General features: G+C 43.4%; 1 protein-coding gene across 2 annotated transcripts in view; it reads right to left on the bottom strand.

Annotated features, from left to right (window-relative positions):
- Positions 1-26,257, bottom strand: part of LOC120997260 (cytochrome P450 2K6-like) — a 116,742-nt gene that overhangs the window by 9,554 nt on the left and 80,931 nt on the right. For both annotated transcript variants that reach the window (XM_040427273.1, XM_040427274.1), the window contains 2 exons: positions 11,408-11,557; positions 311-471 (listed from right to left, as the gene is read on the bottom strand). In XM_040427273.1, coding sequence (XP_040283207.1) covers positions 311-471; positions 11,408-11,557 — 311 coding nt within the window. The remainder of the gene's footprint in view (positions 1-310; positions 472-11,407; positions 11,558-26,257) is intronic.

Genomic DNA, 26,257 nt, shown 5'->3' with positions numbered 1-26,257 from the left:
CTAATCTCTCAATTTTAACACCAGTTTGAGGACTTAGTAAGACTGCAGAGTGCACCTGTCTTTGTTATATTAAGAATACTGTTGGCAGACTGTGATTTCACCACAGGGGTGATGATCGAGGTCAGAGGGAGTGCCCTCTGCCTATCCTCTCTGATACCATGGTTGCTATTGACCTTGGCATCTGAGGGGTTAAATGATCAGGATCAGAATGATCTCAGTTCTCGGTCATTGCGCTGGTGTATCCTAAGGATCATTTGTTTATGTTATTTGCTTTTAAGACTCCTATATAATGTGGAGTTGAACTGCTCACCAGAGCCATTGGGGTTCCAATCAATCGTATATTTTCATTAGTAATCTTTAACAGCCTAAGAAGTGTAGGATCTTTGTAATCAAATCGATCACTCAGCAAGATGGAGACTATAATGTTGGCTACAGCTGCATTTATAATCATGATGTTATCAAAGGGCTCTCCTGGAAATACAATGAGAAGACAAGGGTCATACATTACACTAGCACCATAATACATCATGTAAAATGATATTGTAAAGACATTCTGAAAAACTGGACAGAGTTTGCTACTGGTCAACAGATCATGGCATTTTTCTAACACTGCTGATTCATCAATCATCATGGTTGCAGCTAGATGGATGAAAGATGTAGCAGTCGCCTCCAAGTCCTGGTGCCCGGAATGGGCCCAAATGGCCCTCTACTAAATATGAAGACACTTCTGTTATTAATTGTACATCGTAGGTGGGTGCACTGTTTCAGATTTTGCATTGGGGCCCAGGAACTCCAAGTTATGCGGGGATCACAGTGGTCACATCTTCACTGATTGAACATTGAAGCCAACATCAGATATGCTATCAGTGTCTTATGTAAGTCCCATGCAGGCCTCACTGTCTTTGCTCTCTCATATATTTCATAGATGTGACCTAAACATATCTATGGTGGGTAAGGCACCCAGTTTTAACTTAAAGGGGTTGTTCAGAATTACAACAAAGCAGTGGAGTAGGTATAGGGGTTGTAGTAGTGGTCACAGTTGTGACAGGGCCCTGAAGCCAGGAGGGAACTAGTCTCCCCTTGTTAATACAGTAGATGTCTGGTACATCTACTGTATTAACTGGGGCCTAAGTAGTTTCTCTTATGTGGGACTACAAGGACCCCAGTTATTACAGTATCTCTTCCAGTTCAATAACCTCCTCACTCTCTGGTTGTGTTCTCTTCAGGTCATGCTCACTGCTGCCACACTAGGTCATGAAGCTGTCCAGCGTCAGGACATTTTGTGTGGTTGTTATTTAAGACTCTGGTCTGGGGTCTGAATTACATTTTAGGGGTCTGAATTAATTTAGGAGTCTGGTTTGGGGTCTCAATTAGTTTTGGGGTCTGGTTTGGGATATATATTAGCTTAGGAGGTCTTGTTTTGGGACTGCTTTAATTTGGGGGTCTGGTGTAAGGTCTAGATTAATTTAGGGGCCTGGAATGGGGTTTAAAAAAAATTGGGTCTCAATTTTTTTTCTAAAATAGCAGTGAAAAAATGACACTTTAGAACAGCAGACCTTCTAATCTCTGGTATGTATGGTATTGTTTTACAAAGATATTTTCCCTTGATTACCTCTGAATACAGCATGTCATGGAACAGCCATTTTTGTTTTTACTGATGGAGTCATATAGAACTGAACTGCACCAGGTCCTGTGATGTTTTAGCTTTGCCTCCAGAAGGCGCCAGCTTCACATCAGGTATTGCATCTCATCCTCATTGAAATGAATTGGTTTCAACTACAAAACCAAACACCGCCCATGGAGTTGTGCAGCTCTTCTTTCTGTGGAATTTTTTTTTTTATACCCCTCAACCACACCATATAGCCTACAAACTTCATACAGAGATCGCAATGTTAAGCTTCAATCCGGACATCTGAGCACTACAAGGCAAAAGTACTAACTAGTGATGAGTGAATTATTGAAAAGTTTGATTCAGCTGCTTTGCCGAATTTAACAAAAAAACTTGCTTTGTAACTAATTACTTCATCACGAAGCGCATTTCTTTGTAAGTAGTGGGTGCAATGACAGGTAGTGGCGAATTTCGCCACCCCCCTCAGATGCATAATGTGGGAGGAGGGGGCACACCAATAAATACAAATAATCCAAGGAGTGCAAGGGGGTGGTTTAAAATGGTACAGAACAAGACAGACCCAAGAAAGAGTCAAAAGAACCACCCTATAAATGCACATCCAACAATATCCATGGATAAAAATTTATATAAAGTTTATTAGACAACAACAATAAACAGACACATTAAAAAATTGTATACAATGTGAACAACGTGTCGGTAACAGGATAAAACCGACACAAGCAGAGTCCACTGAACGTACACAGATCAGGACATACAATATATACCAGCTATACATAATATCAACCTATAAATAGCATAAAGACAATATGTTGAGTAAGACGAGGCCACTGATAAATAGAAGCAGAGAATAATAAGGTCAAGTAGTGAGAGCCAAAACCTGTATGAGCAGCTGGTGATGTGGATCTAAATAAATGAGAGATGCCCAACGCGTATCGTCGGCGCAGTCCGGCTTCCCCTCAGATGCCGCGTTCATACATGATCGCGGCATCTCATATAAAATAAGTGTGTCAAATTAAAAAAAGACAAAAAAAATCATACTTACCTGATCCATTTGCTCGCGACGGGCCAGCCACCATCTTGCTTGAAGATCATACGTCACCATGCATGGGATTTCGGCCGAAATCTTCAAGCAAGATGGCGGAAGTTGGTCTGTCGCGAGTAAATTGATCAGGTAAGTTTGATTTAGATTTTTTTGTTGTTTTCACTATTTCAGGTTAAATCGATTTGCTACCATGAAGCACGAGGAAATTCGGCTTTGTGGCGATTCGAATTTATCCTGAAATTCAGATCGAAGTGCACTTTGTGGACTTCAATTCGCTCAACACTAGTGCTACAACGTGAACGACTAAAGTATGTGGTCTTTATAACATTGATAGATCCATACATGTTAAGAAGTATTTCCTCATTATAGAAATGTAAAAAATAACTAGGTTGGACTTGAGTACCAGAGAACCAGCCCGGAGACCAGCTGAAGACAACCCCGTCCGAACATAACCATAGAGCAGATTATGTGCTGCTGGGGTTTTACTTTTTGGGATTATTAAAAAATAATCCTTTATATATATATAAAACTGTATGACTGCAGTTAAAATAAAAAAATGCACCCTAGATGAAAGTCGGACCAAGTCTGTCCTTGTCCCTAAGCACTGGGGGTCCAGTGCCTAGGGTAGCAGTTGGCCAAAATGCGCTATCCTTAGGTTGGAGCTGGGAGAGTGTTGCAGGCGCTGCAATGCACAGTACATGCTTGATGATGGGTGGGTGGGTGGGGGGATTGTTGAATATTTAAACTGAAAAGCCTGGGGCGATGAGGGGTTGGATGTTGCACAATCCAGTGCAATATACTCACAGGGAACTGGTGAAGGTCCAGATCGCACAGCAAAATACTCTGGATGGACAGAGGTTTGAGGTTGCACAGGCTGCAATGCAAGCAGGAGGGCAGAGGCTGCAAGGCGATGGTATAATGCAGTCACATAATGGTGGCATAATTGTCAGCGCATGGTGGTGTAATTCAGTTACTCTATGGCAGTGTTGTCTAGTCACTGTATGGTGGTACGATTCAGTCTTGGTATGGTGGTGCTGTCCAGTCACAGTATAGTGGTATATTTAAGTCACAGAATGGCGATGTTGTATAGTCATAGTACGGTGGTATAATACAGTCATGGTAGGGTGATGTTATTCTGTCACAGCATGGTGGTATAATTCAGTCACAATTCAATCACTGTATGATGATGTTGTTTAGTCATGGAATGGTGGTGTTATCCCGTCACAGTACGGTGGCAAATTTAATCATGGTTTGATGGTGTTATTCAGTCATGGTATGGTGGTGTAATTCTGCCACGTTATAGTGGTATTATTGAGTCACAGTATATTGGCAGTAGAGGAGAGAACCAGTAGAGATTAATTTCGGGTCCGGTTCGCTGAAATTTAAAAAAAGTTCAGTTCTGACCCGAATCGGTTTGGGCTGAACCAAAGTTGCTCCAGTTGACCTGAAAGTTGGTATATAACCCCCTCTAGCCTACTAGGAATCATCATTTTTAGGATTTTTTTTCCCCCTCTCCCCTTCCCCAAGATCTGGCACGCAATGACAGCAACAGTAAATGATGTCTGAGTGACACTGACATACATAGCTGTTTGTTAACACTGTGAAATGTCCATTTACTTGCAATATTTTTAAAAAAAACACCACGCCAGCATGTCCCTCATCGGGGGCAGATGATGTTTAAACACACACAGTGTTATCGTTGCGGATTAAGCAGTGTAACAGCAGGTTGTTATGTCGCTGCATGCCCATGAGAGCGTTCCTCACCACGTAAGAGTCGCTGAAGTGCTTGGACATCAGGGGGGTTGCTAGGGGGGTTGCAAGCCCCAATGAATATGGCCCAGTTCTCTAAGTCGCCCCCCCCCCACACACAGCATTTTATTGTACTTGCTATACAGCAGCACATACCTCTCACATCCAGTGCCTCCAGGTGACGTCTCCTCTGATGTACAGTAGATCTTCTCTGTCATCATCTTCTCCATTTGGTCTGAACAACTACTTTCAACCGCGCCTCGTCTATGCAGAGTGTGACACACAGATATCTTAGCTTTCTCACATTTCTATCATCATCTCCACACCTGGAGTCCCCACAGTGTTATCCTGCTGCTCGCTGTGCTCCCCAATACCCCCAAATACTATCCTGAAGAAATATGAGTGTCCCCCATAGTAATAGTGCTCCTTAAAGTTCCACCAATAGTAATTCCCTTCCAGAAAGCCCCATTAGTAATACTGCCCCCTACAGTTCCTCCAACAGTGATAACGCTCCCCAAGAGTGCCCCCATTAGTAGAAGAGCTCTCCAGTATTAATAATACCCTCACAGAGCCCCCAGTAAAAATAAGGCCCCCTATTGTTCCCCCAGTGGTAATAAAGCTATCTACAGACCCCTCAGTAGTAATAGTGCTCTTAGTAGAAATAAGGTGGATCTATAAGTCCCGCCTATAGAGCCCCCAGTAGTAATAAGAATGCCTATAATGTCCCCTGGATTTGCAGTGCCCCCTGTAGTTATATTCCTCCCTCCACCATACAGTCCCATGTAAATAACATCACACTATCTCTCCTGCACCCTCCAAAATACAGTCCTATGTAAATAACATCACTCCCCTCCCTTCAGCCCCTCCAACATACAGTCCCATGTAAATAACACTATTTCTCTCCCTCTGCCATAGAGTCCCATGTAAATAACCTCACCTCCTCCCCATCTCCCCAGCCCCCTCCAATATACAGTCAATTTAAATAACATCCCTCTCTATTTACAGCCCCCTCCAAAATACAGTCCCATATAAATAACATCACCTCTTCCCCAGCCGCCTTCAACATACAGTCCCAAGTAAATAATATCACCCCCTCCCCAGCCGCCTCCAACATTCAATCCCATGTAAACATCACCCCTGAACATTCAGTCCCATGTAACTACCATCACTCTCTCCCACAGCCGCCATCAACATAGAGTCCCATTTAAATAAGATCATCCCCCCCACCAGCCAACTTCAACATACAGTCCCACGTAAATAACATCACTCCCTCCCTCAGACCCCTGTAACATTCAATCCTATGTAAATACCATCACTCACTCCCACAGCTGCCATCAACATAGAGTCCCATTTAAATAACATCACTGCCTCCTCCAGCCCCCTCCAACATACAGTCCCATGTAAATAACATCACTCCCTCCCATAGCCACCTCCAACATACAGTCCCATGTAAATAACACAATCCCCTCCAACAGCCGCCTTCAACATACAGCCCCATGTAAATAACATCACCCTGCCACAGCCCCATCCAACATTCAGTCTCATGTAAGCAACATCACTCCCTCCCCCACAGCCGCCATCAACATACAGTCCCATGTAAATAACATCACTCCCTCCCTCTGCCCCTCCAACATACAGTCCCATGTAAATAATATCACTCCCTCCTTCAGCCACCATCAGCATACAGTCCCATGTAAATAACATGAACCCCTCCCCAGCCACCTACAACACACAGTTCCATGTAAATAACATCCCTCCCTTCAACCCTAACATACAGTCCCAGTTAAATAACCACAACTCCCAGCACTGTTCTGCCTCTCCCTTCACTTACCTCTCCTCATGTAGGAGACATCACCACAGCTTCTCCCCCCAGGTCTTCTCCTCTTCACTGTCACCCTCTCCTGCACTGGTCACATGATGGTGACATCATCACAGGTCCTTCTTAACCACTGACTGTTTTACTGGTCACATGACCTGTGATGTCATCACAGGTCCTTCAGATCTTTCACTGCATTAGACTCAATTGTATTGCTGTCCTGAGGAGGACAATACAGTTTTATCTACCTAGCAGGCAGAACATTTGAGGCCTGGGACAAATCATCAGGGGCCCAGGCCCCGAATGTTTTAACCTAGCAATGCCCCTGTTGGACAGTCTCCTGGACTTTGCGCAAGCCAGTGTTCTTATTTAGAAAGGTTGATGATGTGCACCATGCAGGGAGCATCTGTTATTCACCCAGGTTCAGGGCGGCCACGATGTTGCACCCATTGTCGCCGACCACCTTGCCTAGTTGGAGTCATTCGGGATGTTTGCTGCTTGATGTACTTGAGCAACCGCTCACTGGTGTGGCTACTCTCTTCCAGGCTGATCAGCTCCAACGTGGCGTGGCAATGCTTGACCTGACACATGATAAGAAGAAGGGGTAGTACGAGCGACCCTGTGCCCATCTGCTGTTGGGAATGGGAACGTGTCCATGGAGGAGGCGGATAAGTGCCTGGTGTGGAATCCAGGCCGACACAATCATGGGGGGTCAAAAGGACCTGGCCTCGTTGCCAGTGTACTGCCTTGTCTCTGCCGGAAAAATCATTGACCCAGTGGGCCGTGAAATACATGTACTGCCCGCCCATAAGAAGTGCTCCAGGTGTCCACCATGGTGTGAACCTTGACGCAAAGCGATAATTGCAGGGAGTGGCCCACGTTGTCCGGTACATGAAAGTACAAGGCAGGGATGGCTTTTTGGAAGAAATAATGCTGACTAGGAATCTTCCAGCGAGGCTGAGCGCACACCATTAGCTCCCTAAAGGCAGCAGATTAAATGGTACGGCAGCTACTACACTATCAGCAACTTGGCCGAGTAGGACTTAAGCTTGCACACAGTCCGATTGCTGTGCACATAGAGTTGTTTCCTGGCCACGCATTCTTTTACCAATCTGCTGATGATGGAGCGGACAAGGAAGAGTCTGAGCAGGAGAAGCGGAAAGGGATGATGATGATGATGTGAAATACACCATACTGCTTGTGGATGCGGCCTAACTGCTGCAAAGGGGACCAGAAGAAGGAGGTGCAGTGACCAGGAACGGGTACGTTTACACCACTTTAATGCAGTGGCAGGGTCAGGTATATAATATATTGTATTTGTTGTGACGCTAATTGCAGCGTGCGCAGGGTACTATCCCAGGGCCCTTCCAAGGTGTTATAATGCACATCCCAGATTAGGAATTCCAGAGTGGTGTAATGGCCTATAATGTCTCTATAGTTTTGTGGGAGTTGTGTCACAGTGTCTCCTACCTGGGTACGGCCAGATTCCTGGCTCCTGGCTCACTTGCAGGATAAAACGTCAGCTTGGTAGCACTGTAACTGTGGCAGGATTAGCTTCAGCACTTATCTGGTACCTTCTTCTGTGTGGGGACAGACTAGCTGAGGAGGAATTGGCTTCTCCTAGGACTCTGGACTTATTTCACAGATAAATTCTCAGGGGATGCTTTATTCCTGGAACTCTGGAGGTTGTCTGTAGTTTCTGATTTTCTCATCCAGCTGAGCTGATGGTGCTCAGACTAGGAATGTGACCAAGTCTCAGCCGAGACTAGGTCCTTGCTGTCTTCCCTATGCAGGGGAGCTCCTGGACACTATCACACCGCCTTCCCTTGGCAGGGGTGGCTGGAACACTGACTAAACTTCCTTCTCCACCCATGCTGCAGGAAGTGGGACCAGCCCACTCTCTCCACAGAGGGGGAGCTAAGCTGGAATAATCCATTCCAGCTCAGATATACTAAACTGTCTCTGCCAATGTGTTGCTGCCACCTACTGGTAACCAGGCAAACTACACGAACAATTACATTTAACATAAATTTATATGCACATTTGTGGAGAACATAATATAAATGACATCTGATGACAGTATAAAGGCTCTTAGGAGATAGCAGCAGGGTAGAGGCGTGTAGTAACACAACTCTGGGGTGTTACAGAGGGAACTGCTGTGGTGGCTGGCTGCCACCTCTGTTTGCCCACTGGATGGGATGATGCGGCTTCATATGGTTCAATAGAGCTTTGTATTTGCCTACGTGACTTCTGCTCTTTATTGCTTCTGCTACCACCCTCCTCCTCTGATATTGTCTCCTCCTCAGCACCCTGATCCGTCCCCCAGGTCCTGGCCAGAACACAATCGTCATTGGAGTCCTCAAACTCCTAGTCACTTCTATCAGAATGTGAGATATCATGATTTGGCCACCCTCCTCTGCTCTTCCCGGACTGCCTCAATGGAGAATGGACAATTAAGGCTTGATGCTCAATTTCAACTTAACACACAGGTAGATTTTCAGGTAAAATTGGATTCGCTGCAAAGCCAAATTTCTTTGTGCTTCGTGGTAACGAATTAATTTTCCCTGAATAGCGGTAGAAATGAAAACAAATTATACTTACCTCATCAGTTTGAGCGTGAAGAGTTGGCCTCTGCCATCTTGATGAAGATCCCACTCGAAATCCCGGGTGCGGTGACATATGACGTCACCACGCTGGCCGACGTGATGTCATCACGGGCAGTGCAAGATTTCACACCAAATTATTAATCAAGATCAGGGCCACTAGTTCTTCGCGATCAAATGGATGAGGTAGGTATGATTTTATTAATTTTTAAAATTTTACATTGTAATATTAATGTCAGATGCCGTGATCAGCTATGAACATGGTATCTGATGGGTACAATAACGGTGAGCGGCGCAATCGCTGTTCCCTGTTATTGCACCCACTACTTACAAAGAAATGCGTCATTTGCACAAACCAAATTGAAAAAAGAAATTGGGTGAAGCAGCTGATTCAAATTTTTCAATACTTTACTCATCACTAATTGCTGCAGTAATTATATATATATATATATGCTACTTTATTAAATTGACAGCATCCTCAAAAGAGAATTAAATTACGACCATATGAAAACTGAAAGGACATAAATGAACGATTAAGATGTGACGCTCAATTTAAACTTAACACACATAGGTAGATTGCTGCCACACTGTGGGTATTGCTGCAGTAAGTTGCTTAATTAAATTGAAAGCACCCCCCCCCCAAAAAAAAATAAAAAATTGCGACTGTTTGGAAACTGATAATATGTCAATGGAGAATGAAAGATTGAGGCCTAATGCTCAATTTCAACTTAAAGGGTTTCTACCACCACATTTTGACCTAATTAGCTGTCAGACACTAGCGATCTGCTAGTGTCTGCTGTACCTAACCATGCTATTGTAATTCCTTTCTCTGCAGCGGTTACCCTAAAAAACTTAGTTTTATTGGTATGCAAATGAGCCTCTAGGTGCTATGGGGGCGTCTTTTCAGCACCTAGAGGCTCCGTCCACTCACCATTTCTGCCGCCCAGCGCGCTCCAGCCCACCCCTCTCCTCTAGATTGACAGCCTACTCGCGCCTGCGCCGTGTGCTTCTGTATTCGGCGCAGGCGCAGTGACTGTTGGACTGCTCCCTGCGCCGTAATCGGCGCAGGCACAGTGAAGATGCTGGCGCAGGGAGACAGTCACTGTGCCTGCGCCGAATACAGAAGCACGCGGCGCAGGCGCGAGAATTCGGCCGAGATGGAGAGAAGTAGGCTGTCAATCTAGAGTAGAGGGGCGGGCTGGAGCGCGCTGGGCGGCAGAAATAGTGAGTGGACAGAGCCTCTAGGTGCTGAAAAGACACCCCCATAGCACCTAGAGGCTCATTTGCATACCAATAAAACTATGTTTTTTAGGGTAACCGCTGCAGAGAAAGGAATTACAATAGCATGGTTAGGTACAGCAGACACTAGCAGATCGCTAGTGTCTGACAGCTAATTAGGTCAAAATGTGGTGGTAGAAACCCTTTAACACACACAGGTAGATTGCTGTCGCACCTTGGCTATTGCTGCAGTAATCGTGTATATATGCTGCTTAATTAAATTCAAAGCACCCTAAAAAAAAAAAATTTAATTGGACCGTGTGGAAACTGAAAATATGTAAATGGACTATTGAGGTGTGATGTTTGTAATGTTTTAGTGCATTTGTCTGAAACGAACCCAGAAAGATTTGGGTTTGTCTGCTGTCCGAAAAATTACTAAGTTTGGACTGAACTTGGTTCGGTCCAAATTGGTTCTCTCATCCTTAGGTGGTAGTATATTTAATTGCTTAATATTATATCAGGGTAGGGCTAATTTATATATGCAGATTCCAGATTCTGGTACAACATGGCATGCCCTGTACACGAGTCTTGGGGAACATAGTACATGCCATTTATCACCAGGACCTGGCTAGGCAATAGGCAGCAGTAGCAAGTGTAAATGTTTCTATAAGCAGCATTTACATTTAACTGGTTCCACATGTTTTTTTTTATGGTACCACACTTTATGATATGTTTGCTCAGAATTAAATAAATCATATGGACAATTGACAAGCAGTTATGGTCACTTCGCAGTGTTCACCAGCGAACACAAGCGGGCTGCCATTTTAGTAAGGTAGACTCACCCGTCCGGCGATGCACAGGTAAGCCCTTACCTGTGCCTGTGCTGGGAGTCGGTCTTAAATCAAATGCAGTCACCGGGAGCAGGCAGTTCCGAGAACAGCCTGATGAAGGCCCCCGGCGGCTGTTCTCGGAACTTCCTGCTGCCGGTGACTGCATTCAATTTCAGACCGGCTCCCGGCACAGGTAAGGGCTTACCTGTGCATCGCCGGACGGGTGAGTCTACCTTACTAAAGATGGCAGGCCCGCATGTGTTCACTGGCGAACACTGCGAACTGACCATCACTGTTGACAAGTGTAAATGGCCCTTTAATTAGAGTGTATTCAGGCTTAGTGCCAAGGGCAGCATTAGCTGTAAATACGGTCCCAGGCTGAACCTTTAGAATCATCTCCTCTGGTGGGCCCATGTTACCCAAGTCCAGCATTACAGTAGATACTAATAAGTATTATGTTAGTAACTGTAATTTCATCTCAAGAAGAAACACAACAAAAAGTTGGATCCATGCACTGACCTTTGTAAGATCTGAACCTCTTTACCAAAAAATCAGCCTCTTCAGAAATCTTGTTTTCAATAGCTTCCTTTCCCATTCCAAAATCTCGAAGTGTTGACAGAGTGAATCGTCTCATCACTTTCCAGTTCTCATTCTCAGCAAAAATAACACCTGAGGGCATGGAGGACATAATGAGTGAAAAATACAAGTTGATGGAAAAAATGTCCCGCTCAGTGGTTAATTCCGAGAACCCTACAGCTTAAGTACCGTTTAAGGGTACTTTCACACTAGCGTTTTTCTTTTCCGGCATAGAGTTCCGTCACAGGGGCTCTATACCGGAAATGAACTGATCAGGCATATCCCCATGCATTCTGAATGGAGAGTAATCCGTTCAGGATGCATCAGGATGTCTTCAGTTCAGTTGTTTTGACTGATCAGGCAAAAGATAAAACTGTAGCATGCTACGGTTTTATCTCCGGCGAAAAAAACTGAAGACTTGCCTGAATGCCGGATCAGGCATTTTTCCCCATAGGAATGTATTAGTGCCGGATCCGGCATTCAAAATACCAGAATGCCGGATCCGTCCTTCTGGCCTGCGCAGACCGGTAAAAATGTGAAAAAAGATACAAGACGGATCATCTCGTGAACATTCATTTTGCAGACACAGCCATATACATTTCAATCCGTATTGGCCGTTTCGGTTGGTCAAAACTACCCATACATGTTCAATGAAACTTTGCAATGGACGAAAGCTCTATCTGGGAATATTCTCTCAAAGAAAGATCTTTCATTCATAAATTATCTTTCTTTGAATTATGAAAAAAAATTTGTCCCACTATTGGCCGAAAATATTAAAGCGGTCTATCATGGATTGACCAAAATGATCGTTCGTTGTTAAATTTCAACTGTCAAACATTCGTTTTGGTTGAAATGGTCTAGTCTGATCATCTTTAGACTAATGTGTATGGCCACTAATGTGTATGGCCTGAAAGGACCATTGGGTGACTATCTGTACTCCATACGGCTTCAGTCTTCTCTCCTGGGTGCTCGACAATCTTTCACGGTGGGGGACCCAACATTTATAACATATACAGTGGAGTGGGCTATAGAGAGCTGGACTGTAATCAGTTAAGAAAGTCACACTGGAGTTACTTGGGGTGTGGGAATCTCCAAATTTTATCCCTCATGGGCAGTGCAGTCTTCTTGTAAGATAATAGTTTTCCAATTTTACAAACAATTCTGACACATCTAAGGATATGAGTTTTTGAACAAGTTGGGTACCATAAGGAGGGTATGATTCAATGTAATTTTAATCAGTAATTGGCAATATGCACTCAAAGGAACAATAAACCTAGAAATGTGTGCGAAGAGAGTTTACACATTCTACTTGGTCAACCCGCATGTTTTTTTTTTCATAATGTCCTGGAGAAAATATTTTTGGAGAAATCTGCCAGAGAATTAGAGGTCCTTTTACATGTTGTCTGCGTGTCTATGCCAAAATAGGTGTGACTTAACAGTTGTAGCTTCATTTTGCTTGGTGTCAATTGCAGTTATATTTTCTAAGCTCTGGACAGGGGTGAAGCAAAGGGAGATGTGCACCTTCAGGGAAAATATAGAAGGAGACTAAAAGTGTTTTCCTGTATTTGCATTTATTTTTATTTTTTTTAATCTCTGGTCTGTAGGGACATCAGGGGAAATATTGTTAGTATTGTTAGTAACATTGTTGTTTGATTTTGTTCATTTTACCATTCTTTTAACCACTTCAGGCAGTAGGGGTATGTTGCGTCTTCAGGTCCACAACAAAATGTTTCCTTTTGGAATACTGAATTCTAAAAGCATTTTCCCCCCTTTTTTAAGTCTACACCTATTTTTTTATTTTTATAAATTTAATAAATGTAATTTATAAAATAAATTGTATACATTTTTTAATTTCTTTCTCTGTTGGACTACACTCTGTGTGGGACTAAAACTGGATATAAATTAATTTTTGCAGATTTTATTTATGTGAAAATGTTTTAGGCAAGTCTGCTCACTGAATTATATTTACTCCATAATTTAAAAGGGTATTCCCATCTAGAATATACCATTAGTGTCTAATAGATTTAGGTTCCACCTCTGGGATATACAGGGAGTGCAGAATTATTAGGCAAATGAGTATTTTGACCACATCATCCTCTTTATGCATGTTGTCTTACTCCAAGCTGTATAGGCTCGAAAGCCTACTACCAATTAAGCATATTAGGTGATGTGCATCTCTGTAATGATAAGGGGTGTGGTCTAATGACATCAACACCCTATATCAGGTGTGCATAATTATTAGGCAACTTCCTTTCCTTTGGCAAAATGGGTCAAAAGAAGGACTTGACAGGCTCAGAAAAGTCAAAAATAGTGAGATATCTTGCAGAGGGATGCAGCACTCTTAAAATTGCAAAGCTTCTGAAGCGTGATCATCAAACAATCAAGCGTTTCATTCAAAATAGTCAACAGGGTCGCAAGAAGCGTGTGGAAAAACCAAGGCGCAAAATAACTGCCCATGAACTGAGAAAAGTCAAGCGTGCAGCTGCCAAGATGCCACTTGCCACCAGTTTGGCCATATTTCAGAGCTGCAACATCACTGGAGTGCCCAAAAGCACAAGGTGTGCAATACTCAGAGACATGGCCAAGGTAAGAAAGGCTGAAAGACGACCACCACTGAACAAGACACACAAGCTGAAACGTCAAGACTGGGCCAAGAAATATCTCAAGACTGATTTTTCTAAGGTTTTATGGACTGATGAAATGAGAGTGAGTCTTGATGGGCCAGATGGATGGGCCCGTGGCTGGATTGGTAAAGGGCAGAGAGCTCCAGTCCGACTCAGACGCCAGCAAGGTGGAGGTGGAGTACTGGTTTGGGCTGGTATCATCAAAGATGAGCTTGTGGGGCCTTTTCGGGTTGAGGATGGAGTCAAGCTCAACTCCCAGTCCTACTGCCAGTTTCTTGAAGACACCTTCTTCAAGCAGTGGTACAGGAAGAAGTCTGCATCCTTCAAGAAAAACATGATTTTCATGCAGGACAATGCTCCATCACACGCGTCCAAGTACTCCACAGCGTGGCTGGCAAGAAAGGGTATAAAAGAAGAAAATCTAATGACATGGCCTCCTTGTTCACCTGATCTGAACCCTATTGAGAACCTGTGGTCCATCATCAAATGTGAGATTTACAAGGAGGGAAAACAGTACACCTCTCTGAACAGTGTCTGGGAGGCTGTGGTTGCTGCTGCACGCAATGTTGATGGTGAACAGATCAAAACACTGACAGAATCCATGGATAGCAGGCTTTTGAGTGTCCTTGCAAAGAAAGGTGGCTATATTGGTCACTGATTTGTTTTTGTTTTGTTTTTGAATGTCAGAAATGTATATTTGGGAATGTTGAGATGTTATTTTGGTTTCACTGGTAAAAATAAATAATTGAAATGGGTATATATTTGTTTTTTGTTAAGTTGCCTAATAATTATGCACAGTAATAGTCACCTGCGCACACAGATATCCCCCTAAAATAGCTAAAACTAAAAACAAACTAAAAACTACTTCCAAAAATATTCAGCTTTGATATTAATGAGTTTTTTGGCTTCATTGAGAACATGGTTGTTGTTCAATAATAAAATTAATCCTCAAAAATACAACTTGCCTAATAATTCTGCACTCCCTGTAGTCTTATCTCAAGAATGGACAGCATGTGTGGTGTCCTCTTCATTCAATGCTATGGATAGAGAGCAAAGTGCGCATGCGCAGCCACCGCTATGGCCAGTGGCAATTTTTATAAGACCCATAGTGGTGAATGGAGGGGTGGCTGCTCATATGTGGCTTGCTGTTTATTCACTTTGGAGCCCAATCTTTGATGTAGGAGCGGGTTTCATAAGTGGGGCCCCCTCCTATTGGGAATTTATGGCAAAATCTGTCAATATGCAATGAAGGTCCCAGGTGGGAATACCCCTTTGATCTTTGAATTCTCCTTTGTGTAGTGATGCAAAAATATGTACATTGTGTATTTTATGAAGCTGCTGACGTTGAGAACAAAAGCCGTATTTCGATTTTAAGTGAATCTCCCTTAAACGCAGCAGCAGACTAACCACCCGCAAACAAAACTCTTCAGTGAAGGTAGTGAGGCAGGTAGGTTCATGGTAGAACAGGCAAAAAATTTGTGTCAGGGGAAGTTATTGTATGATTGTTGTAATATCCATTCTTTAACTTAGGAACATGTACAGAATAGGAATAGCTGAAGCCCATGCAAAAACAAAACATTTTGTAATGACCGACGTCACGCACAGGGAGGAAAACAGGGAAAGCCCTGCCCAAGGGAGAGGGAAAGGTGGTGACCCCTAACTCACCTTGCGGCTGGCACCTGACTGCCCTGACGTCCCTAGACGGGTTCCTCACCCGTGCGGCGATCACCTGCCTAAACCCTGGCTTTCCCTAATATGAGCCCTAGATAGTGAACGGGCCGGTGGGATCACTAGTCCGCACCACTGACACTAAGAGGGAAACACCAGGGAGAGGACAGACAAAACAGACAAACACATACACCCAGGTGGGCGACCACAATAAACCAAAAAGGTCCAACAGGGATCCGGAGGGTAACGTTCTGGACCAACTACCAGAGAACGTAGCAACACAGCTCCAGAAGGTCAGAATAGATGTCCAGGCAGGAAGCTCTATCTCTGGCAACCAGAGAAGTGTGAGAGAGGAATATAAGGAGGTCTGGGAGTGCTGGACAAGGAACAGCTGAGGAGAAGGAGCTACGGATCCCTGAGTGAGCCAAAAGGGTTTGCAAAGCAAACCCAGAAAGCTACCATAAGGAAAACAGCCCTATCTTAAATAGAGCGTGCAGCCAACCGCTGCGACTTCCTGACCCCGGGTATAACGGAATCAGGCGTGGTTCTCGATACCCTCGTGACACATTTGTTACATGCAGGATGTTTAATATTAGCTTTTTTTATCTCTTTTTTATTATTTAATATTTTAATTTTGTTATATTTTACAATAATGAATTTTTTTTTTTTTTTTATGTATTTATTTGCAATCTGTACTCCATACGGCTTCAGTCTTCTCTCCTGGGTGCTTGACAATCTTTCACAGTGGGGGACCCAACATTTATAACGTATATAGTGGAGTGGGCTATAGAGAGCTGGACTGTAATCAGTTAAGAAAGTCACACTGGAGTTACTTGGGGTGTGGGAATCTCCAAATTTTATCCCTCATGGGCGGTGCAGTCTCCTATTGTATTGTAAAAATACAAAACCAAACACAATGCAACAGCACTTTGCAAACATTGTGTATATGATCTAATGCTATATTAAAGGGGTTGTCTGGGTTCAGAGCTGAACCTGGACATAACCCGTTCTTCACCCAGGAAGCCCCTCTGAGTTGAGAATTTCTTGCTCTGATGCTCTCCCTTGCCCTGCGTTGCATAGTGAAGACAAGAGCTTTATCTGCCAGGTGGAGGCTTCCATCTAGCAGTGAGCCCGGTGACGTCGCCAGCACTAATGGCTGGTCTTTTGTGCTTCCTTAGTCTGTAAAACATCCTAGTGCAGCGCTAAAGACCGGCCATTAGTCGGGATAATTGCTAGGCGGAAGCCTCCGCCTAGCAGTGTAAAAATATATCCATAAAATGCTTCGATGCTCAACTCAGAAGGCCGGAGGGATGAAGAATGGGTTATGTCTGGGTTCAGCTCTGAACCTGGACATCTCCTTTAACCACCTCCGGACCGCTGTACGCACAGACGCGTCCTGGAGGTGGTTGATTCATTCCTCCTGGACGCGCCGGCGCGTCCTCTCGCGAGACGCTAGATTTCCTGTGAACGCGCGCACACAGGCGCGCGCGCTCACAGGAACGGAAGGTAAGAGAGTTGATCTCCAGCCTGCCAGCGGCGATCGTTCGCTGGCAGGCTGGAGATGTGTTTTTTTTAACCCCTAACAGGTATATTAGACGCTGTTTTGATAACAGCGTCTAATATACCTGCTACCTGGTCCTCTGGTGGTCCCCTTTGTTTGGATCGACCACCAGAGGACACAGGTAGCTCAGTAAAGTAGCACCAAGCACCACTACACTACACTACACCCCCCCGTCACTTATTAACCCCTTATTAGCCCCTGATCACCCCTGATCACCCCATATAGACTCCCTGATCACCCCCCTGTCATTGATTACCCCCCTGTCATTGATCACCCCCCTGTCATCGATCACCCCCCTGTAAAGCTCCATTCAGACGTCCGCATGATTTTTACGGATCCACTGATAGATGGATCGGATCCGCAAAACGCATCCGGACGTCTGAATGAAGCCTTACAGGGGCGTGATCAATGACTGTGGTGATCACCCCATATAGACTCCCTGATCACCCCCCTGTCATTGATTACCCCCCTGTCATTGATCACCCCCCTGTAAAGCTCCATTCAGACGTCCGCATGATTTTTACGGATCCACTGATAGATGGATCGGATCCGCAAAACGCATCCGGACGTCTGAATGAAGCCTTACAGGGGCATGATCAATGACTGTGGTGATCACCCCATATAGACTCCCTGATCTCCCCCCTGTAAAGCTCCATTCAGATGTCCGCATGATTTTTACGGATGCACTGATAGATGGATCGAATCCGCAAAACGCATCCGGACGTCTGAATAAAGCCTTACAGGGGCATGATCAATGACTGTGGTGATCACCCCATATAGACTCCCTGATCACCCCCCTGTCATTGATTACCCCCCTGTCATTGATTACACCCCTGTCATTGATCACCCCCCTGTAAAGCTCCATTCAGATGTCCGCATGATTTTTACGGATGCACTGATAGATGGATCGGATCCGCAAAACGCATCCGGACGTCTGAATGAAGCCTTACAGGGGCATGATCAATGACTGTGGTTATCACCCCATATAGACTCCCTGATCACCCCCCTGTCATTGATCACCCCCCTGTCATTGATCACCCCCCTGTCATTGATCACCCCCCCTGTCATTGATCACCCCCCCTGTCATTGATCACCCCTCTGTAAGGCTCCATTCAGACATTTTTTTGGCCCAAGTTAGCGGAATTATTTTTTTTTTTTCTTACAAAGTCTCATATTCCACTAACTTGTGTCAAAAAATAAAATCTCACATGAACTCACCATACCCCTCACGGAATCCAAATGCGTAAAATTTTTTAGACATTTATATTCCAGACTTCTTCTCACGCTTTAGGGCCCCTAGAATGCCAGGGCAGTATAAATACCCCACATGTGACCCCATTTCGGAAAGAAGACACCCCCAGGTATTCCGTGAGGGGCATATTGAGTCCATGAAAGATTGAAATTTTTGTCCCAAGTTAGCGGAACGGGAGACTTTGTGAGAAAAAAATTAAAAATATCAATTTCCGCTAACTTGTGCCAAAAAAAAAAAATTTCTATGAACTCGCCATGCCCCTCATTGAATACCTTGGGGTGTCTTCTTTCCAAAATGGGGTCACATGTGGGGTATTTATACTGCCCTGGCATTCTAGGGGCCCCAAAGCGTGAGAAGAAGTCTGGTATCCAAATGTCTAAAAATGCCCTCCTAAAAGGAATTTGGGCACCTTTGCGCATCTAGGCTGCAGAAAAGTGTCACACATCTGGTATCGCCGTACTCAGGAGAAGTTGGGGAATGTGTTTTGGGGTGTCATTTTACATATACCCATGCTGGGTGAGAGAAATATCTTGGTCAAATGCCAACTTTGTATAAAAAAATGGGAAAAGTTGTCTTTTGTCAAGATATTTCTCTCACCCAGCAAGGGTATATGTAAAATGACACCCCAAAACACATTCCCCAACTTCTCCTGAATACGGCGATACCACATGTGTGACACTTTTTTGCAGCCTAGGTGGGCAAAGGGGCCCATATTCCAAAGAGCACCTTTAGGATTTCACAGGTCATTTACCTACTTACCACACATTAGGGCCCCTGGAAAATGCCAGGGCAGTATAACTACCCCACAAGTGACCCCATTTTGGAAAGAAGACACCCCAAGGTATTCCGTGAGGGGCATGGCGAGTTCCTAGAATTTTTTATTTTTTGTCACAAGTTAGTGGAAAATGCTGATTTTTTATTTTTTTTTATACAAAGTCTCATATTCCACTAACTTGTGACAAAAAATAAAAACTTCCATAAACTCACTATGCCCATCAGCGAATACCTTGGGGTCTCTTCTTTCCAAAATGGGGTCACTTGTGGGGTAGTTATACTGCCCTGGCATTCTAGGGGCCCAAATGTGTGGTAAGGAGTTTGAAATCAAATTCTGTAAAAAATGACCTGTGAAATCCGAAAGGTGCTCTTTGGAATATGGGCCCCTTTGCCCACCTAGGCTGCAAAAAAGTGTCACACATCTGGTATCTCTGTACTCAGGAGAAGTTGGGGAATGTGTTTTGGGGTGTCATTTTACATATACCCATGCTGGGTGAGAGAAATATCTTGGCAAAAGACAACTTTTCCCATTTTTTTATACAAAGTTGGCATTTGACCAAGATATTTATCTCACCCAGCATGGGTATATGTAAAAAGACACCCCAAAACACATTCCTCAACTTCTCCTGAGTACGGAGATACCAGATGTGTGACACTTTTTTGCAGCCTAGGTGGGCAAAGGGGCCCATATTCCAAAGAGCACCTTTCGGATTTCACAGGTTATTTTTTAGAGAATTTGATTTCAAACTCCTTACCACACATTTGGGCCCCTAGAATGCCAGGGCAGTATAACTACCCCACAAGTGACCCCATTTTGGAAAGAAGAGACCCCAAGGTATTCGCTGATGGGCATAGTGAGTTCATGGAAGTTTTTATTTTTTGTCACAAGTTAGTGGAATATGAGACTTTGTATGAAAAAAATAAATAAAAAAAAAATCATCATTTTCCACTAACTTGTGACAAAAAATAAAAAATTCTAGGAACTTGCCATGCCCCTCACGGAATACCTTGGGGTGTCTTCTTTCCAAAATGAGGTCACTTGTGGGGTAGTTATACTGCCCTGGCATTCTAGGGGCCCAAATGTGTGGTAAGGAGTTTGAAATCAAATTCTGTAAAAAATGACCTGTGAAATCCGAAAGGTGCTCTTTGGAATATGGGCCCCTTTGCCCACCTAGGCTGCAAAAAAGTGTCACACATCTGGTATCTCCGTACTCAGGAGAAGTTGGGGAATGTGTTTTGGGGTGTCATTTTACATATACCCATGCTGGGTGAGAGAAATATCTTGGCAAAAGACAACTTTTCCCATTTTTTTATACAAAGTTGGCATTTGACCAAGATATTTATCTCACCCAGCATGGGTATATGTAAAAAGACACCCCAAAACACATTCCTCAACTTCTCCTGAGTACGGAGATACCAGATGTGTGACACTTTTTTGCAGCCTAGGTGGGCAAAGGGGCCCATATTCCAAAGAGCACCTTTCGGATTTCACAGGTCATTTTTTAGAGAATTTGATTTCAAACTCCTTACCACACATTTGGGCCCCTAGAATGCCAGGGCAGTATAACTACCCCACAAGTGACCCCATTTTGGAAAGAAGAGACCCCAAGGTATTCGCTGATGGGCATAGTGAGTTCATGGAAGTTTTTATTTTTTGTCACAAGTTAGTGGAATATGAGACTTTGTATGAAAAAAATAAATAAAAAAAAAATCATCATTTTCCACTAACTTGTGACAAAAAATAAAAAATTCTAGGAACTTGCCATGCCCCTCACGGAATACCTTGGGGTGTCTTCTTTCCAAAATGGGGTCACTTGTGGGGTAGTTATACTGCCCTGGCATTCTAGGGGCCCAAATGTGTGGTAAGGAGTTTGAAATCAAATTCTGTAAAAAATGACCTGTGAAATCCGAAAGGTGCTCTTTGGAATATGGGCCCCTTTGCCCACCTAGGCTGCAAAAAAGTGTCACACATCTGGTATCTCCGTACTCAGGAGAAGTTGGGGAATGTGTTTTGGGGTGTCATTTTACATATACCCATGCTGGGTGAGAGAAATATCTTGGCAAAAGACAACTTTTCCCATTTTTTTATACAAAGTTGGCATTTGACCAAGATATTTCTCTCACCCAGCATGGGTATATATAAAATGACACCCCAAAACACATTCCCCACCTTCTCCTGAGTACGGAGATACCAGATGTGTGACACTTTTTTGCAGCCTAGGTGGGCAAAGGGGCCCATATTCCAAAGAGCACCTTTCGGATTTCACAGGTCATTTTTTACAGAATTTGATTTCAAACTCCTTACCACACATTTGGGCCCCTAGAATGCCAGGGCAGTATAACCACCCCACAAGTGACCCCATTTTGGAAAGAAGAGACCCCAAGGTATTTCGTGATGGGCATAGTGAGTTCATAGAAGTTTTTATTTTTTGTCACAAGTTAGTGGAATATGAGACTTTGTAAGAAAAGAAAAAAAAAAAAAAAAAAAATCATCATTTTCCGCTAACTTGTGACAAAAAATAAAAAGTTCTATGAACTCACTATGCCCATCAGCGAATACCTTAGGGTGTGTACTTTCCGAAATGGGGTCATTTGTGGGGTGTTTGTACTGTCTGGGCATTGTAGAACCTCAGGAAACATGACAGGTGCTCAGAAAGTCAGAGCTGCTTCAAAAAGCGGAAATTCACATTTTTGTACCATAGTTTGTAAACGCTATAACTTTTACCCAAACCATTTTTTTTTTACCCAAACATTTTTTTTTTATCAAAGACATGTAGAACAATAAATTTAGAGCAAAATTTATATATGGATGTCGTTTTTTTTTGCAAAATTTTACAACTGAAAGTGAAAAATGTCATTTTTTTGCAAAAAAATCGTTAAATTTCGATTAATAACAAAAAAAGTAAAAATGTCAGCAGCAATGAAATACCACCAAATGAAAGCTCTATTAGTGAGAAGAAAAGGAGGTAAAATTCATTTGGGTGGTAAGTTGCATGACCGAGCAATAAACGGGGAAAGTAGTGTAGGTCAGAAGTGTAAAAAGTGGCCTGGTCTTTCAGGGTGTTTAAGCACTGGGGGCTGAGGTGGTTAAAGGGGTTGTCCGGGATCAAAGTAATTTTTAAAAACGTTAATAATCACCTTGACATCATGCAGTAAAGTCATTCTGATGCTCTGTGTATTTTTTTTTTCATCCCCATTGCTCCTATGAGTCCCTAATACTGCTGTCAGTATTGTTTACATAGCAGCTCTTGCGCTATGTCATTTCCGGCCACACTGCCTTATGGGTCCCACAAGGCTGCGTGACTCTGCAGCTGGATCTCACAAGCCTTTCCACTCCCCCTAATCAGTATTCCGCCTCCTGCCACTCATACTAATCAGTATTCCTCCCCTAAAACCACCTTTTTCTAAGTTTACAAACTGAATCCCTCCCTGCTTCCATGTATCTGCTCTCTGCTAGCATCGCATAAAAGACAATAGTGGCAGAAAGCGATCTGACTGGCATGTCGGGCGTGGTTAGCACCCATACTGTGCACATCCCATTCATTGTAAATGACCATGGGAGACGTTCACTGTACTAAATAGCATAGTTTGCTGCCTCCAATGGAACCTCCTTCTACTCCTAATAACACTCCTCTATGGCGGGTGACGTCATCGTCAGAGGGGGACGTTCCTTAGTGAGGCGAGTTCCCCTCGCCCAAATAGTGCCTCCTTCTTCCCAGACTAACGCCCTCTGTGCCCGGTGATGTCACAGAGGGGCGTGGTTTGGCTGACATTTACCTCCTACTGACAGCCTCCTTGCTAGCTGCAGAACGATCCTGTGTGCTGGTGACGTCACCAGGCTCCTTGCTAAGCGGAAGAAGAGGCTTAGCACACCAGTAAGGAGTCCGGTACGTCACTGAATCTTTGAAAATCTGAACTTCCGGCAGAGAATTTATGAAATAAATACAGGGCATCAGAAAACTCTGGCAAAGGTAGGACAGGAATGTATGTAATATTTATGTGCTTGTTGTACCCTTACAACAATGTCCTCAATCCCGGACAACCCCTTTAACTATATACAGTGAGGGAAAAAAAGTATTTGATACATCAGCGATTTTGCAAGTTTTCCCACCTACAAAGAACAGAGAGGTCTGTAATTTTAATTGTAGGTACACTTCATCTGAGAGACAGAATCTAAAAAAAAATCACATTGTATTATTTTTAAATAATTAATTAGCATTTTATTTCATGAAATAAGTATTTAATAGAATAGAAAAACAGAACAATATTTGGTACAGAAAATGTTGTTTGCAATTGCAGAGGCCAAACGTTTCCTGTAGTTCTTGACCAAGTTTGTACACACTGCAGCAGAGATTTTGGCCCACTCCTCCATACCGGTCTTCTCCAGAACTTTCAGGTTTCGGTGCTGTCGCTGGACTACATTGAGTTTCAGCTCCCTCAAAAGATTTTCGATTGGGTTCAGGTCTGGAGACTGGCTAGGCCACTCCAGGACCTTGAAATGCTTCTTACGGAGCCACTCCTTAGTTGCCCTGGCTGTGTGTTTCGGGTAATTGTCATGCTGGAAGACCCAGCCATGACCCATCTTTAATGCTTTTACTGACGGAAGAAGGTTGTTGGCCAAAATCTTGCGATACATGGCCCCATCCATCCTCCCTTCAAAATGGTGCAGTCATCCAGTCCCCTTTGCAGAAAAGCAAGTATGATGTTTCCACCCCATGATTCTTCTTCCTCCAAACACGGCGAGTGGAGTTGATACCAAAAAGTTCTACTTTTGTCTCATCTGACCACATGACCTTCTCCCATGCCTCCTCTGGATGATCCAGATGGTCATTGGTGAACTTCAAACTGGCCTGGACATGTGCTGGCTTGAGCAGGGAGATCTTGTGTCCATGAAGGCGCAGTGTGTTGCTAACGGTAACCTTTGAGACTGTGGTCCCAGCTCTCTTCAGGTTATTGACTAGGTCCTCCCATGTAGTTCTGGGCTGATTCCTGACCTTTCTCAGTATTATCCTTACCCTACGAGGCGAGTTCTTGCATGGAGTCCCAGACCGAGGAAGATTGACAGTCATCTTGTGTTTCTTCCATTTTCTAATAATTGCGCCAACAGTTGTTGCCTTCTCACCAAGCTGCTTGCCTATTGTCCTGTAGCCGCTCCCAGCCTTGTGCAGGTCTAAAATTTTGTAGCTTAGACAGCTCTTTGCTCTTGGCCATGGTGAACAGGTTGGAGTGTGATTGATTGAGTGTGTGGACAGGTGTCTTTTATACAGGTAATTAGTTCAAACAGGTGCAATTAATGCAGGTAATGAGTGCAAAGCAGGAGAGCTTATTAACCACTTCACATCAGCCCATAGGATATAAACGTCCCATGGGTGGATGTTTAACTCTGAAGGGACGTTCTGGAATGTCCATTCAGAGATGGCAGCTGCACGCTAATCGTGCAGCTGCAGAGTGGGTTGCCCGCTGTCAGTGACAGCAGGGCACCCCAGAGAGAAGGCAGGGACAGTTCCCAGGTGTCCCTGCCTTCTAGAACGCTGTATACACAGCGCTCAGTGAGTGCTGTGTATACAGATCAGGAAGCACTATGCACTTCCTGTCCCGACCAGGTGGTCATGTGACCACTGGGGCCAGGAGAATACAGGAGCTGTCGGGTCTTTCACAGACCTTGATCAGCCCTGCACTCAGGCTGTACAGCACTATATTCTGCTGTACAGCCTCTCTGGGGGGTGTATTTCCCCTGTAACTGGGGCTACTATGTCAGCCCCAGTTACAGGAGAAATCAATAGTAAAAAAATATATATAATGAAGTCAAATGTCCCCCTGAGGTCTTGCATGACCTTATAGGGGACACAAAGTGTAAAATAAAAAAATAAAAAAATAAAGTGTTTTATAAAAAAAAAGTAAAAAAGGGTTCACATGTAAAAAAAACATCCCCCAATTAAGTAATTAAAAAAAATATTAAAAATAGGAAAAAATAAATAAAATAGACATATTTGGTATTACCGCGTCTGTGACGGCTGGCTCAAATAAATAAATCACATGATCCACCCTGTCCGATAAACACCATAAAAAATAAAAACTGTGTCAAAAAAAGCCATTTTTGTCAACTGACATAAAAAAAAGTGCAACACCAAGTGATCAAAAAGTCGTATATCCCACAAAATGGTACCAATAAAACCTCATTCCGCAAAAAATGAGTCCCTAAATAAGAAAATCGCTCAAAAAATAAAAAAAAACTACAGTATAGCTCTCAGAACATGGAGACACTAAAACATCATTTTTTGTTTCAAAAATACTATTATTCTGTTAAAGTGAAATAAATAAAAAAAGTTGACATATTAGGTATCGCCACGTCCGTAACAACCAGTTCTATAAAAATATCACCCAACCCCTCAGGTGAATGCCGTAATTTTTTTTGTTATGGAAACAGTGCCACAAAAAAGCCATTTTTTGTCACCTTACAACACAAAAAGTGTAATTGCAAGTGATCAAAAAGTCATATGCACCCCAAAATAGTGTGCCAATCAAACTGTCATCTCATCCCGCAAAAAATTATACCCTACCTAAAACAATCTACCAAAAAAAAAACTATGACTCTCAGACTATGGAGACACTAAAACATGATTTTTTTTTTGCTTCAAAAATGATATTATGTAAAACTTAAATAAATAAAAGAAAGTATACATATTAGGTATCGCCACGTCCATAACGACCGGCTCTATAAAAATATCACATGACATAACCCCTCAGGTGAACACCGTCAATTCTTTTAAATAAAAACTGTGCTAAAAAAAACACTTTTTTTGTCACCTTACATCACTAAAAGTGCAACACCAAGCGATGAAAAAGACGTATGCCCCCAAAGTAGTACCAATCTAACCATCACCTCATCTCACCTCATATAATTAAAAATGAAT

Source organism: Bufo bufo, chromosome 4 (assembly GCF_905171765.1).
Source record: "Bufo bufo chromosome 4, aBufBuf1.1, whole genome shotgun sequence".
Classification (NCBI taxonomy): domain Eukaryota; kingdom Metazoa; phylum Chordata; class Amphibia; order Anura; family Bufonidae; genus Bufo; species Bufo bufo.
The sequence above is the reverse complement of the archived record's forward strand: the minus strand, read 5'-3'. Positions and strand labels throughout refer to the sequence as shown.